Here is a 16,061-nt window from a genome sequence, read left to right as displayed (position 1 = left end):
CATGATATTGTTTCTGCTTCCTGACTGGAAGACAGTGTTTTAAAGAGGAGACTGTGAAATAATAAACACACTTCCAGAACAAATTTTTGGAGGAATAATCACTAGTAATATTCATAAAAAGTTGGAGATAGAGGAATACTTTCCTGAATAATTAGTGGTTGTGTGAATACTTGCAAATAATTAATATTACTCAATAAATCACAGTGAACTGAACGCGGTGGTTTCATTTGAAAAAAATATTAGTGAATCCAAATTCTTCCTTATTGTTTTGTTATTTAGCCTGCTCTGCTATATAGCTGGAATGTCAAAGGAAGAGTTCCAATTTAGGCATTGTATGACTTCAAAGAAGTCATGATCATACCATTCTATAGGTGCTTGGCTGGCTGGTTTTTGCTCACATGCTCTGGGTCTAGCTAATTACCATATGCGGGGTCAGAAAGGAATGTTCTCCAGAACAGATTGGCAGTGATCTTGGGGAATTTTTGCCTTCCTCTACAGCATGTGGGTTAGGGTCACTTGCCAGGATTATCTGAGTATATTTCAGCTAATCATTTCCCAGCCATTCCAAGGGCCTCAGGCACTGGTGAACCTTGGTCCCTCCTATTCTGTCTGTGGCTCATAATAGCCTAGTCTCCTGCAGGTTGTAATACTTTGGTCTCATTTCAGTTGTTGGGTTAGTGTGCAGGTGCTGTGTGGCGTTGGTAACCTACGATGGATGTGCAGGTGGTCATATGAGGTGATCTAATAGGCCCTTCTGATCTTTAACTCTAGGACTATGAATAAAACTGCATCTGAGAGTGGTTTTGTCTGTAAACCTTTACATGTCAATGCACACCTTTTTCCACTTCAGAGATGCTGGACATTCACTTTCATAAGCCCAGTTATTTTTTCCTTATGGGAAAAAACGTTTTAGTTTCTTTATCTTTAAAATAATTATGCCTTTCTTTTCACGCACCTGATTTCTCTAGTTTGTATTCCATCTCCACAGTGGAGGGAATTTTGTTCGCTGTTGATTTTGCATGGAGACCATGGTTCTACTACCCAGGAATACTGATTACACTCAGTGTAACAGGGGACTGCCTCATACACCTGCCAGGGAAAAGAATCAAAATTATTCATTTGAACCACTGAATATCTCCACAGAAATGCCTTAGGAAAACAACAATAAAAAGGACACCACTTGAAAAACACCCTGGCTTACGTTTGTCATGCTAAAAATGGTATAATAGGTTTAAATTCATTGATTCATTATTGACTTGCTGAAGGATGTGCAAGTATGTAATGAATTATATGGATGTAGCATCTCTAGAAAAAAGAATAAATAAAAAGCTATTTTCTAAAGCCTGAACAAGAATTCCATTACAATTTCATTTGCTCAGACTCATCACACAACATCTATCAGGTGTCCCTTCCCACAATTATACAGCACATTGTATCTGTAGATGTCCTTTAAGACACTAACTGAAATATAAGAAGCATTTACTTTTTGCATTTAGTGTGCCGTTATAAGTCATTCGCTGTACAGAAATGAAATTTTATGCATTCTGAGCATTTTTTAAACAAAAAATTGTAAATAAGTTTTTCCCTAACAGTCACTTAACTTCCATATGTCTCCCAGGCAAACACTATTGTGAATTCATGTGAATTCTGTTTTCCTCATGTAAAGAATACACCTGAAAGCCTGAAAAATGTTTAAAACAGCTATTCAAGCTATTAGCAACACTGTACTGAAACACATTATATAAAAGTATTAACATTGTTTTCAAGGAATACTTTACAGGGCAGCTTCCTGTGCATTTATTTTGGTTGTATTTCACTGAACTTGGCCAATAAATCCAGCTTGCCTGCATAACTGAAGCTGAACTTTTAAGACACAGTGCTCTCCATTGCTCATTATGAAACACAATACACCATGCTGAAAAAAAAAGACTGCATGTAAGATATTGCTCTTCAGCACACCAAAATCTTCTTTGTCTTGCTGCTGGGGAACAGCTCTATGCTGACAATTACAATGACTGTAATTCATACCTTTTCTTACAAAATGAGAAACTTTTACCACACTGTTGTAGTTCATAATTTCATTAAAAAATGGCAGATGATGTCCATGCATGTTCTTGCATTAACTATAAGGAAGCCTTATTTGCAATATCTTTTTGAGGTGGGGGAAGGGTTAGAGATAAAGCACTGTATAATGGAAAACAATATTGGTGCAGTGTCTGCATGTTGGTTGCAAATCAAATGAAAAGGAGAATATTTATTTTCTATTCCTAATGTGCTTTTTAACAATGTCAGAAACTAATTTTAACTGTAGGCCTGTCTTCAGCTCTGTGTATACAGAGTTCAGGTTTAGCTGAAAGGGACATGAGATAAACTGAAAAGTGAAAATATGTGAGGACAAAATGAAAGAAGACAGAGGAATGGAAGCGAGGATTGGTGAAAGGAAAGTAAGGCTTTAACTAATAAAAGAATCATATTTCATGCCATGAAAGCTGAAATGGGAAACAGGAGGGTCAGAAGCCAATTGCTGTTAGAACAAGGAGGTGATAACTGCAACAAAGAAGTCAGCTTAGAAGGATGCGATAAGAGGAGAGAGATAAGAAGTGTAGCTTTTTAAAAATAATGGAAATGAATAAAAATGGAAGGAAATGCAACAAATCTCAGATTACTGAGCCTGTGGATCAAGTATGACAAGATATAACAAAGGCCCTACTTCAGGGACAATAAAAGTTTGTTCATGGGTGGGATGTGTTCTTTCTCCATATTTTTAAGCCTGAGTCATATTTTAAGCTCTGTGTGCACATAACAATGGGCCAGGTTCACTCGTGCTAATACACAGGACTGAAAATTACACTTCCATGTAATAACCTACGTGCCAGTACAGAGCCACCATAAATAAGGGCAAATGGCGTTACACTGGCACCCTTATCTTGGTGTTTCTTGAGATGGAGGAGGATAATTTTATGTTTCCAACTTCATCCCTCACCAGAGGGATGGGGGTCTTGCACAAAGTTCAATATCAGCTCACATTGCACAGCAACTAGTGAATCTGAGCTAATCATGTCTTTACACTGAGGCACTGTCATATATAAGGTTCAGAGATACTTACATCTGTGATTAGGGACCTAATATAAATACTAAGATATTCCTTCTTACACATGTAAGGAGTGGTCTGGCAGCAACAATACTGATATATTTTGCTGTACACTAACTCTAATTAATATTAATCTGAGTTACACAAGTGCAATGAAAAGAGAATATAGCCCTTTAATTATCATTTATTGGAGGGACTGCTAATTTCATTAACACACGGGAACGACAAATGTCTTTGCTGAAAAGTCTAGGGAGGCAGTGTGTTCCAGTGGTTACAGCAGGTGGCTTGGTGCCAAATTCCTTTCCTTCTATTCCTGATTCTGCACTGACTATTTGACCTTGAACTAGTTACTCCACCTTTGTGAATTAGTTTATCCAGCTGTGAAATAGACATATTAATTCTTTTCTGCTAAGTATAGTGATGCCTTTAATTAATATTTGCAAAGCATTAAGCATACAGGAGACTACATGTATAAATGTGAGGAATATTTGTTTTCTTGCTGAGGAAAAATCGACTATTGCCAAGTGAGGTTCTCTATCAAAATGTCCTCTATCATAAAAGAGCCATTGAAGATCAACAGTTACATTAAGGTGTTATTTCCCAAGATATGGGCTTGAAATGGGTGCTCTCTGTGTGAACAGAATGATCCTTGTCACAATGGGGAGGCAAATAATATAGACAGAAAAAGCAAAACCAAAACAAGACTTAGCCAGCAACATACCAAATGACCTGCAAACTGGTGCTAAACCTCTGTGGAGCCATTTCATTACAGAATGACAAGTCACAAAATATTAACGGAGTGACACTTCAGAATGGTGGTGTGATGCCTGACTCATCACCTCTTGGTGTTATCAAATGCTGACTGTGAGGACACATTGATGTCTCTTTAAATCCCTAGAAAGAATGGTGGGTCGAGGAAGATTCTAGTCAGAGGGCTCAGTTCTGTTCTGTACCTCCAGATAAAAACAGCCAGGGGTAGGGCAGGTGAGAGGAGGAACCATAAAGTCTTGATGTTACCTTTGTACTGCAGTTCAACCCCTGGTTTATGTTAACAACAATCTCCCCAGGTCAGTATATGGGCAGTGCAGCAGCTCAGAATCCCTGCAGTGCTCTGTGCAATACAAGGGCTTTCGGAGGAAAAGGAACATATGGCCACTTAAGCTGCTTCCGGGAGCTGCTTGAGGTAAGAGCCAACCGGAGCCTACGCCCCTGACCCCCTGACCCAGCCCTAATCCCCCTCCCACCCTCCAAACCCCTCAATCCCAGCCCAAAGCACCCTCCTGCGCCCCCAACCCCTCATCCCCAGCCCCACCCCAGAGTTGACACCCCCAGAAAGAGCCCTCACACCCCCCCACCCACACAAACCAAACCCCTTAGCCCCAGCTTGGTGCCCCCTCCTGCACCTGAATATCTCATCCCCGGCCCCACACCAGAGTCAGAGTCTGTACCCCAACTCCCTGCCCCAGCCCAGAGCCTGCTCCCTCACCCTGAACCTCTAATTTCTGGCCTCATCCAGAGCCCTCACCCCCCCTGCATCCCAACCCACTGCCTCAGCCTGGAACCCCCTCCTCCACCCTGAACTCCTCATTTATGGCCCCACCCTGACACCCGCACCCCCAGCCAGAGCCCTCCACCCCTTCCCACACCCCAATCCCCTGAACCAGCCTGGTGAAAATGAGTGAGTGAGTGAGGGTGGGGAGAGTGAGTGACAGAGGGAGGGGGATGGAGTGAGCGGATTGGCGGGGCCTTGGAGGAGGGGCGGGGCAGGGCAAGTGTGTTCAGTTTTGTGTGAGTAGAAAATTGGCAACCCTAGTGAACAAACCAAAACAAGACCCATTCCCCCTGCAGCCCCGAGTTAGCATCCAAACGACGTCCCACAACTCCCTCAAGAACACTTTTTGCTACCACCTAGGGTAATCAACCGTCTTACTATTATCCATGATGGCTTCTTTGTCTAACTGACTGTCCCTCAGATTTAGGATGCAGCTGTGGCCTTGGTTCTCTCTCTGACATTTCTGATTCCAGGTGTTCCTCCATCTGCTGCCCAGCCTCCATCAGTGTGGATAACTCATGTTGGCACACCCAAATCTGCACCTCTGGTGTTCAGGCCGTGGGCTGAAGGCCGTGATTTGCCCAGTCCACTAAGCACAAGGCAAAAGTGCACAGCCATATCTGCAGGGGAAAGGGTTCACCGCTAAACTTGCTCCATTTCCCTTGTATCTAGGGTGGAGTTAAAGAGCTGCACCTGTCACAGTGAGTTAGGAGAACCCTCAGTGGATTTATGCAGGCTCCTAGCGTCTGCTAACAGGTGAGGTCAACAGAACAGTCTATACCCCATTTCAATACATACTTTATACTCAGTTATATGTTCTAGGGCCTGTTCTATAAACAGATGCAAGATTGACCTCAGTGGGATTCTGCAAGGGTCTGCACTCCGACATTTCTTTACAGGATGGGGGCTACTATTTGTAACTTTGATTCTGGCCTCACAAATGATGAAGTGTAACTTGGTCACAAGCTGTGCTCCTTGTCACAGTGGAACAGGATCATTTTCTAATTTCTCTCTCCTTGCTAGCAATGATATATTTTAATCAATGCTGATTTTTCTCTTTGTATCAGCAGGAGGGTCTCCAGGTCATATCTTCTGCTTATAGTTATATTGTTTAAGAAGATCAAGGGAATGAACCTCCTTATTTTGGGTTGCCCAGAGAGTGTGACTCAGCTGTATTACTCTGTATGACTTACTGCCAATTAAACTTCACAGAGTTTAATTGTATGTTCTCTGGTGCACTATAAAGCAGATAATAAAGTCTGCTCTCTGACAACCACCATCCACACTCCCTCTGTGAAGTACAACCAAAACCATTAAAATAGTTTACTTAAATTGTTTTTCTAAATTCCCAGAGTTGGCTGGATTTATGCAATCAAAGCACAGTGATAATATATTCACAAAAACCCACAGGTGTAGAAATATACAACACTGCACTAGCAACACAACCCACTACTCAAGGAAAGGAACAAAAAAAGACTTGACTGAATAGTTTCATGTCCCCTTTCCCTAAGTGTCCTCTTTAAATATTGGGAGTTAACTGGAGTAGGGTTTGTGATCTCCCTCCCCCCTTTTGCCTTCCTCTGTTGGTGGAGAGGAGCTACAAACCAGTGATAGCTGGACTAAAGATTTCCGGGTGGTGTAGAGCTCCCAGAATGGCCCAGTGCTGCTCCTCCTTGCAGAACTTGCTCAACACATTTGCCCTCTTCTAAAAATGAATCCAAACCAAACCTTTTGATGTTTCTAAAATATTTGCTTAAATATTTCCCTCAATTAATTATTTATTATTAATGTGTTTGGGCCAGAAATGCAAAATACCACAAGAAATTCTGTTTTCATGGAGTGAAACCATGTCTCACTGAAATCAATGGGAGTTTTCCCACTGCTTTAAATGGGATCAGGATTTCACTTATGGTCTTCACGTCAGAATTAGAAGCAGGAAGCACCATAAATCTTGTGAAAAATCATATACATTTGAGATCCTCATCACATTTTGAAGATTGACGAGAATAGTACAACTTGATTACAGATGAAGAAGAATATATGATGCTTTTATGATCAAACCTAAACTTTCTGAGGTTCACCTATAACTAAACTAAAGACACTTTTGGGTCTTAACTGTAAAATTGGTACCTGAGAGGTCCTACTTCAGTGAATAAAAGGACATAAAGACAAAAGCTGCCTTGATTTGTACAGAATGAGACTATTATACTAGGGTCTACCTTTGCCTAAGAAATGTGAGCCCAACTCCCATGGACCTCAGTTTTTCAAGTCTTAACTATTAAGTATTTTATTAGAATGCACAGAAACATTATTAATCAGTTTGTTTCTTCTTGAATAAATGGTGCCGGAGAAATGTCCTAATACATGAACATCTTGAAAATAATTATGTGATGAGTTGGTAGGATTCTCTTGTTTACTTCCTCAGAAGTTGGTGCAGTGCAGTGTTAACTTACTTATCAGATCACCTATAGAAATGGGTGTGCTTGTACAGGTGATCTGAATGATTAAAAGAAATAATGGCAATACTTGAGAGACAAAGGGCCTCGAGTTGCACGGGCTCAGTACTTCTGGAAATCATAGTGACTTCATATTTCAGTGAACATCAAGATTTATTGTCTGTCAAGGTAAATATCGACTCTGGCTTTGCCTTAGTCAATATTTTAGCTTTTCAGTCAGTAAATCTTGATGTTTACCTCAACGGAAGTCAATATCTGCTTATTATATTAGAACAACCAAACTGATCTCTGTAGCAGGTGACTGGAACCAGGAGGACATCCTTTTTGCTATTCATTTTTATCAAAATGGAAAAAATTCATCCCTGGTGTAAACTCATTTCATGTCAATGATCTTGGACCAGGGATACACTATACCAAATATGTTTAAATAGCCTGAACCCAAGAAATAAAAATGTATTTTTAAACTATGGAGACCACCAAGAATAAAACTAAAAAGCTGTATGTGCTACATAATCTTGTTCTGTAGGGGATCGAGCTGATTTGCTCTGATTTCCAAAGGCACTTGGTGGCAAGAAGTTTGAACTTAGATATTAAGCACCCCTATTGAGACTTTCCAGCAGGGTTTTCACTCTTTTTTATCCACTTTACTCTCTTTCCCCCAGTGCCCAGAGTTCAAGAGGAGGCAGCTGTTAGACTGAATTGTGTTGTAATTGTCTCTTCTTTTGTTACAGTAAAAGTCCAAGTAGAGCCCAAATGACTTTTTAAAATCTGAACTATGGTCAATGTAGCTTTCACAGACAACTTGACATGATTGAAACTATAGCAAATTTGGAACTACTGCTGCTGTGATGTTTTGTAACCTCAACAGGAACAGTCTGCCGGTCACAAAAGTGGGGGATTATAAAGTACAATGTGAGCTCAGCCACACAGTGATAACCTGCAGTTCTGATTTAGGTGCTGACCTTGAACAATCCCAGTTCATCCAAATTTCATGAGAATTTCCTTTTTGTTACATGCTGTTTTTACCAGTATGAGAAATAATTTTTGTCTCGCTTAGCACATATTTTGTCTTTTGGCTTCATTCAACTTCAGACAAGTTTTTTTTTTTAAATCAATTTCTTAGGCTTAATTCATTAAGACCACAAATTAGCAAAGCACCCTTAGGTGCTACAGCAATACAAATACATAAATAATATTCAAGTAATTACTGGGCTTAACTGTTTTCCTGAACCGGGATGAATTTAATCACGTGTTTACATGATTATCTGAATTAGGGCTGAACTGGGGTATGCATTTGAAGGGAGAATATACCTTAACAACAAATGTTATATCATAGAATCATAGAATATCAGGGTTGGAAGGGACCCCAGAAGGTCATCTAGTCCAACCCCCTGCTTGAAGCAGGACCAATTCCCAGTTAAATCATCCCAGCCAGGGCTTTATCAAGCCTGACCTTAAAAACCTCTAAGGAAGGAGATTCTACCACCTCCCTAGGTAACGCATTCCAGTGTTTCACCACCCTCTTAGTGAAAAAGATTTTCCTAATATCCAATCTAAACCTCCCCCACTGCAACTTGAGACCATTACTCCTCGTTCTGTCATCTGCTACCATTGAGAACAGTCTAGAGCCATCCTCTTTGGAACCCCCTTTCAGGTAGTTGAAAGCAGCTATCAAATCCCCCCTCATTCTTCTCTTCTGCAGGCTAAACAAACCCAGCTCCCTCAGCCTCTCCTCATAAGTCATGTGTTCCAGACCCCTAATCATTTTTGTTGCCCTTCGCTGGACTCTCTCCAATTTATCCACATCCTTCTTGTAGTGTGGGGCCCAAAACTGGACACAGTACTCCAGATGAGGCCTCACCAATGTCGAATAGAGGGGAACGATCACGTCCCTCGATCTGCTCGCTATGCCCCTACTTATACATCCCAAAATGCCATTGGCCTTCTTGGCAACAAGGGCACACTGCTGACTCATATCCAGCTTCTCATCCACTGTCACCCCTAGGTCCTTTTCCGCAGAACTGCTGCCTAGCCATTCGGTCCCTAGTCTGTAGCTGTGCATTGGGTTCTTCTGTCCTAAGTGCAGGACCCTGCACTTACCCTTATTGAACCTCATCAGATTTCTTTTGGCCCAATCCTCCAATTTGTCTAGGTCCTTCTGTATCCTATCCCTCCCCTCCAGCGTATCTACCACTCCTCCCAGTTTAGTATCATCCGCAAATTTGCTGAGAGTGCAATCCACACCATCCTCCAGATCATTTATGAAGATATTGAACAAAACCGGCCCCAGGACCGACCCTTGGGGCACTCCACTTGATACCGGCTGCCAACTAGACATGGAGCCATTGATCACTACCCGTTGAGCCCGACAATCTAGCCAGCTTTCTACCCACCTTATAGTGCATTCATCCAGCCCATACTTCCTTAACTTTCTGACAAGAATACTGTGGGAGACCATGTCAAAAGCTTTGCTAAAGTCAAGAAACAATACAATACAATACAATTGTACAACAATACAAGAAATCATGTAATCCTGAATGACATCACTAAAAGTGTCAAACTTAAAATACCGTGTAAGGATAGTTTGCATACTGACCAGGATTTCTGCAAATATATTAGCCATTCATAAGTTTTCAAATTGTTTGAACAAATCATTTTTAGGCTATGGGTATTTGCAAACTACTAGTTTCAACCATTTGCTGTTTGTTATTCAGTATCTGGGTTGTATATGATTTGCCTCAATCATACGGTATTGTTTCTGCTCCCTGATTGGAGTCAGGATAAGAACGAACTAAAAGTAATGAATAATTCATGATATAGGATTTTGGAGAAATAATTGTATTAAAATTTGTGAAACTATTGAGATTCATGAACTTTTTCATATAAATGCTGGTGATTTGTCCCAATAATCCTACATAGCAAGTAATATGATCGCACGTATCAAAGCAAAACAAATAAAGCACATTCATTCATTAATATATACCTGCAGTAGGACCTGACTAGCCCTTATGGTAAGGATCAAAGAGGATCACTCATAAGCTTAATAAAGTTTACTAGAACCTCAGCTGCTGCCCAACTAAGTTTAGAGAAAACCCACAAAACCACTGTAGTGATCCTATAGGTGTCCAAAACATTATGGTGGATGAAAAGGAAATCAATGTTACCCTAAAATCTGTGTGCCATAATACAAACAACCAAGATCAAAGGCCAGTCTGATGTTTTCTTAGTATATATAACTACAGCGTGAGGGACCAGGTTAATTCCCAGTTCATTTCTCTAGTTCCCCTTGCTGTCTGGGAGCTTAGCAGTACGTTGCTCAGCCCTCCCAAAGGAGGGACATTTCAGGTTGGCCTGAAGCAACCTTTGTTGTCAAGTGGGTAGTACTGCTGATAGGCTTCAAAGAGATTCCTAGAGCAAGGAAGATTTTTGTGATGTCAGGGGGGAGAAACATTTATGAATCCACTCAGAATTCCCTCCATGCCAGACTATCTAATTATAATTCTCAAAGCAGCCTGGTTTGATTCTCAGTTTACAGATGAAGAAACTGAGGCTGGGAGGTTAAGTGATTTACCCAAGCTACAGAGAGTGCCAGTATGAGAACTGGCATTCGAATGCTGGACCGCCATATTCCCTGGCTCATGCTCTAACCACCGGCTCACCCTCATTTTACAAGCAAAACAATGGCAAGTCTGAGAAGCCATCAACAAAGGAAGTCCTGGTAATGCTACAATACAAAACTGTGGCTTTAAAGTGAGGGATTAGAAGTAAGGAGTAGAAATGAAGAAAGAGACAGTAGAATACTGTTAAAAAGACAGCTGAACTCCCAGTACTCCCTCAGCATATTCTTTAGGTGTTTTTTCCCCCCTCATTGTCTTCTTTCCTAACTTTAAAAGCCCTGGTCTGTTAGTAAGTCTCTCATTTTCTTCTAATAGATCATTAAATATGCAAAGACAGGTATCTCCGTAATTCAAATTGATAAGTGCAATGAATGGAAAATGTCTTGTTTAAAGAGTTAATTGAAGTGAGATCTACTAAACCACAGTTATTATGGTTGGTACTTACGGAAGTAACATCTCACTGACCAAGGTTTATTCATTCATATTTAGCAGTGCTAAATGTTTTTATTTTCTGTAAAGCTGGTACACACACTAAAAATGTCAAGCTGTATTATGCTAATGTGTAAGCATTCTTTACTGGAAATTAAAATAAGAAATTGGTGTAATTAAACGTGAAAATATGGGACAAAATATTCTCTAAGTGATTGTTCATTTCAATAAATTCCATCTCTCTAATTAGCAGCAGCAGGAGTTCTGAGACCCTAAAGCTCTGTCAGCACTTGTATGAACAGGCTCCCAGCCAGTAATCCCCACTGCCTCCCCCAGTAGATGTAACTAGAATTATAGCAGCTGGCACCTTTCCTGCAGTGCTGGACCCAGAGTGCACGACCTTCTCAACACACTCACTCTTTGCCTTCCAATGATCTGATATGTTAAAAAGTAGAACTCCCTCAGGGCAGTGCAAAACACTTTAACTGCACTTATTGGCTGACCCCAAAGGGCTAATATGAATTGCTTCTTCTAGAGTATCGATAGGTCTGAAAACACTAATGATTTTTGTATTTATTATATGACCAATAATACTTCAAACAAGAAGACAGACAGACAGGAATAGCATTAGTGATTTACTGTAATTATGAGCCTTATCATACAAGATGCTGAGCACAGATTGGAGTGCTCAGCACCTGGTAGGATCCGCTCCTAGATTTCTGAGAGTTGGTTAAACTACTGCTGGTTGCAATCCCAATGTAGTGCAATTTAATCTTATATTATTCTGAAGAAATTGAGATGGCAACATGTTACTTACACACACACACACACACACACACAGACTTAATTCACGATCAGAAAACTATTTCATCAGAAATGGTGGTTCTGGACCTCAGAAATGCATTATGCAATGGGGTACCCAATTCTCACCAGCATGTTCAGTGCTCAAATAAAATGTTACTGTGCTACCATCTATGAGGGCCAGAACTAAGGTGCAGACTCATTAGTGAGAATCTGTTGAATGTTTGAACATCTTCTGCTGATTCTAGAGTCTCTAGATAAGGTAGCTTTTGCTTTTCCCCTGTCATAAAGCAAGGCAAGCATAGCAAATTTACGTAGATATGAATAAATTAACACTGTGGGTTTTGAAACAACAAATTTTGCTGAAGCAGAGGAATACGTTCAGCAATAACAAATGAATGTGGTGCCTTTCTGGATCATTCTTAGTTATGCAATAATAATGTTTGATTCGGCCTTAAAGAGAGGAGGTGGAAAAGCTGACTGATGGAGAACAAAGTCCCTTCTTTACTAAATGAGAACAATAAAGATCAAGACAGATTGCAACACCAACCTGAGCCTTTGTAGATGTCCGTGTTAGCAGGGCATGACAAGCAGAAAGGAGAGAAAATTGTATATTAATTAGTTCAGCTACTGTATTGAAATAAAGCAGAAATCCTGCTTATAAATAAAATTGCTGTAATGTAAGGTTGTATCAAATTCCTGGATTTCCCCATCTTCTGGGGGAAAAAACCCTCCAAGTAGAAATCAAACGTATATTTGTGGGTGAATGAAAAGCATAACTGTGCTGAAGAATGAAACAGATTTCATTCAAGTATCTTCAGGGTAGCATAATGGACTCTCAAGATTAAGGTTTTGGAGGTCAAAAACCCTATGAAATTTAACTGGAAACGTGATAAGAAACCCCCCAATTGCAGAATACCAATCACAATAGAAATTAAAGACTTGCAGACATGTAAATCTTAATTAGGTGATGCTGTGTTTTTTGAAGTAAATAGATTACGATAGAATATATATCAGGCAGAACACAGCCAGCTGTGCTTTATCAGATGGAGCTGGATCTCTATGAATACTAATCAATGACTACAAAATGGATGCCATTATGGAAAAATAACTGAACAATAAAAATTCAGCACCATGGATATAGTGTACACCAACACTCAAAAGGAATGCAATTGTGTGGGGAGAATTTACACCTACACTTGCAAGGAACACATTGGCAGTGCAGTTACAGAATTACTTAAGTGTCCATAAAAGTTGTTCTGTAGCCTGGAGGAAATCTCATTGTAACAGTATGCCAAAGTGAACAGCGCATAATCAACTCCTGTTAATACAATCTGGACAGCACAAAGTCCCCACTGCAATTATTGTAATGAACCTTCAAGAGGAATGCACATGTCGAAGTGTCCCAGAAGCCCAAAGCTGGTGCAGCTCCTTGGAAATCTCTCAACAACGCTGCAGCAGCCCTGAAAGCACCCATGCGAGCACAGTGTTGCTCCACATAGCAAATTCACTCCTTTAAACCAAAAAAAGTGCCTTTTCTGTAGGTGAAAAACCTGCCCCTGCTGGGATATGAGCCAGAGAGCTTTGGATCAAACAGCCAAGTCCTCTGTCCCATGAAATAAAATAAAAACAGTGAGCAGCAATAGCACCAGAGGAGCATCTTCTTTATGCATCTCTACACACTAGGAAATAAATGTACCACTGGACAGAAATTTATATCCCAGGAGCACACTTTCAGCTACTCTTCTTTTTTAGAAATATTTTGAATTAAGTTTCCACAGCAATCTAGAAGTCTTGGCACTAGGGGACGCAGTACTTGGCTGTGATATATTATTCCCAACATAATCGCAGCAGAACTAAGGAAAACTGACAACTGCGTTTACAGCATTAACAAAGTCTTGGTTTTAGGATGCTCTTGCAGTCTATTTATAGCATAGTAATTCACTTCATTTTGACTCCCCCATTTGGCTGAGGTCAGAATTTCACCTTCCTCATTCTGTTAGTGGAGAGCATTAAATGGTTTAGAAATTTAGGTTTTCTGTCTCCATCTCTGATTTAGTAAAGACACAACATGATCACATAAATAACATTCTAGGATATGGAACACAATCATATAAAACTTCTCCTAAAGAAGTCTACAAACTCATCATAAGTAGTTTATCAGCATTTTCTCTTCATGTCTTAAACCAGCTAAGGTATATGCTTGCTTCTTTCTTATCCTGATTTTAGTCTTGGACACAAGAGAGGCAAAGCTGGGGTTAGTTGGACTGATAACATTCCAGCCAAGAAGCACGAAAGACTGGTTAGTCATAGGATTGTTTTGTTTCTCAAATACATACTCAGGGGACTGTCAGAGAGGATACCTGACTGGCTATAAGCAGAAGCTGCACAAATGACTGATAGGGCTTCAGGTACCCTCAGCAACAAAAAGTCTGATTCCTTCTCTCCAGTAGCAGGAGCAGAAATGGGACCCAGCTCACAGTGTTATTCCCTCTTCCGTCAGAGGGCAGGAAGGGGTGGCTCACAGGGGCGCATTCTCTCCCGTTACCCTTGTCAGTGGGTACAGAGAAGGGAGGCAATATACTGTCTGATCCCTGCTCACTGGCAGTGAGATGTAAATGGCAGACAACTTGCAACAACATCACTAGCACTGGCATTAAAGCGAGTGTCATACAGGGCCGGATATCCCATGTCCCATCTGGCCTTAAAGTCTATGAGTCTAATCCATCCCCTCTAGCCACAGGACTAAAAAGGGGATGCAGCTCACAGTCTTAGTCTTGCTTGGAATCAGGAAATCTGTCTGAGAAGAGCAGGTGTCTCCAGACACCAGGGTATTTGATAGCCTGTAGGGTAGTGTAGCAAAGGTACCTGAGTTACTTCCAAAGTTGGCAGATGTTAGCACTGCCTCTAGAGATGCTATTAACATAAGTAATTTCTTCTGTGTAATTATAGGTAATACAGACCTCTTTGTGTTATTGGGGTGAGATCACATTCATGATAAACTAACTGAATGAAGGTTTTTTCATAGATTTGGAAGTATTTTTACAATCTGACAAATAATGGGGCTTCTTGGATAGTTCTGTTATCATATAAGTGGCTGCACCAGAGTAGGAGTTAAGCATGAAAGAGCCTAATTTTATTCACCAAATTATGTGCTATATGAGGCTGATGTGCTGCAGAGAAAAACGCTGTTTCTATTTGAACCTGCTCCCCAGCAAATAAATGCAATTAGTAAAATGAAGGCTCCCTGGAGCCAAAAAAGAAATCTTGGCATCTGACAGGGAATACATGGCATACATGCCAAAGCACATGTATATTGTCTCCTGAGACACTGGGTAATGGTAAACTGTCTCCCTTATCCAACACCCTGCAGCGCGAAACCTAGACTTTCCAAAACTGTTTGGATCTTTGCTCAGAACTTCCTACTCTTTCTGTTGGGAGCATTTTCTCATGGAGCATTTTTTTTACATGGGTTGAGGTGGAGTAGGTCAAAATCTGATCCATAAGCACCCTAACTCTGCTCTGTACCTTAAGGCAGGTAGACATCTTCTTGGATTTCCTTCTTTCGATCCAAATTCACTGGAGTCAATGGAAAGACTCCCACTGACTTCAACAGGCTCTGGGACTGAGTCCAAGGAGGTGATGCAGTGAAACTGTACCTCTCTTTGCCCAAGAGAACCACTTCCATGTTCAAGACATTTAGCTGAGGAAGACCGAAACAAAGCCAAAAGTTTATTTAATCAGGACAGGTAGAGAGGTGATTAGCAGGGAGTCATTACAGCCTTAACAGATATGGGCAGCTGAGGCTCATCGGCTTAAAAGTGATAGTTAAAGTTAAAAGGCAAAGCTAAAAGGACTGAGAGAAAGGAGATTAAAGAGACTTGTGGATCAGAAACTGTTGGTTCAGTCACTCTCCCATACGGAAAGATAGCTGTAATTTTATTGCTGTCCCAGACAAAATCATGGAAAGGCTGCTATGTATGCAACCAGTGAAGAATTAAAGGACAGTGGCATAATTAAGGCCAATCAACATTGTTTTATGAGAAACTGATCTTGCCAAAAAAGCTTGAACAACCTATATTTTTATATAGACAAATGCTAGGTCATACATCCAG

General features: G+C 40.6%; 1 protein-coding gene across 2 annotated transcripts in view; it reads right to left on the bottom strand.

Annotated features, from left to right (window-relative positions):
* THSD7B (thrombospondin type 1 domain containing 7B) overlaps window positions 1-16,061 on the bottom strand; it is a 518,592-nt gene that overhangs the window by 61,519 nt on the left and 441,012 nt on the right. For both annotated transcript variants that reach the window (XM_073305365.2, XM_073305366.2), the window contains exon 16: window positions 956-1,089. In XM_073305365.2, the coding sequence (XP_073161466.2) occupies window positions 956-1,089 (134 nt within the window). The remainder of the gene's footprint in view (window positions 1-955; window positions 1,090-16,061) is intronic.

Source organism: Lepidochelys kempii, chromosome 11, assembly GCF_965140285.1.
Source record: "Lepidochelys kempii isolate rLepKem1 chromosome 11, rLepKem1.hap1, whole genome shotgun sequence".
Classification (NCBI taxonomy): Eukaryota; Metazoa; Chordata; order Testudines; family Cheloniidae; genus Lepidochelys; species Lepidochelys kempii.
The sequence above is the reverse complement of the archived record's forward strand: the minus strand, read 5'-3'. Positions and strand labels throughout refer to the sequence as shown.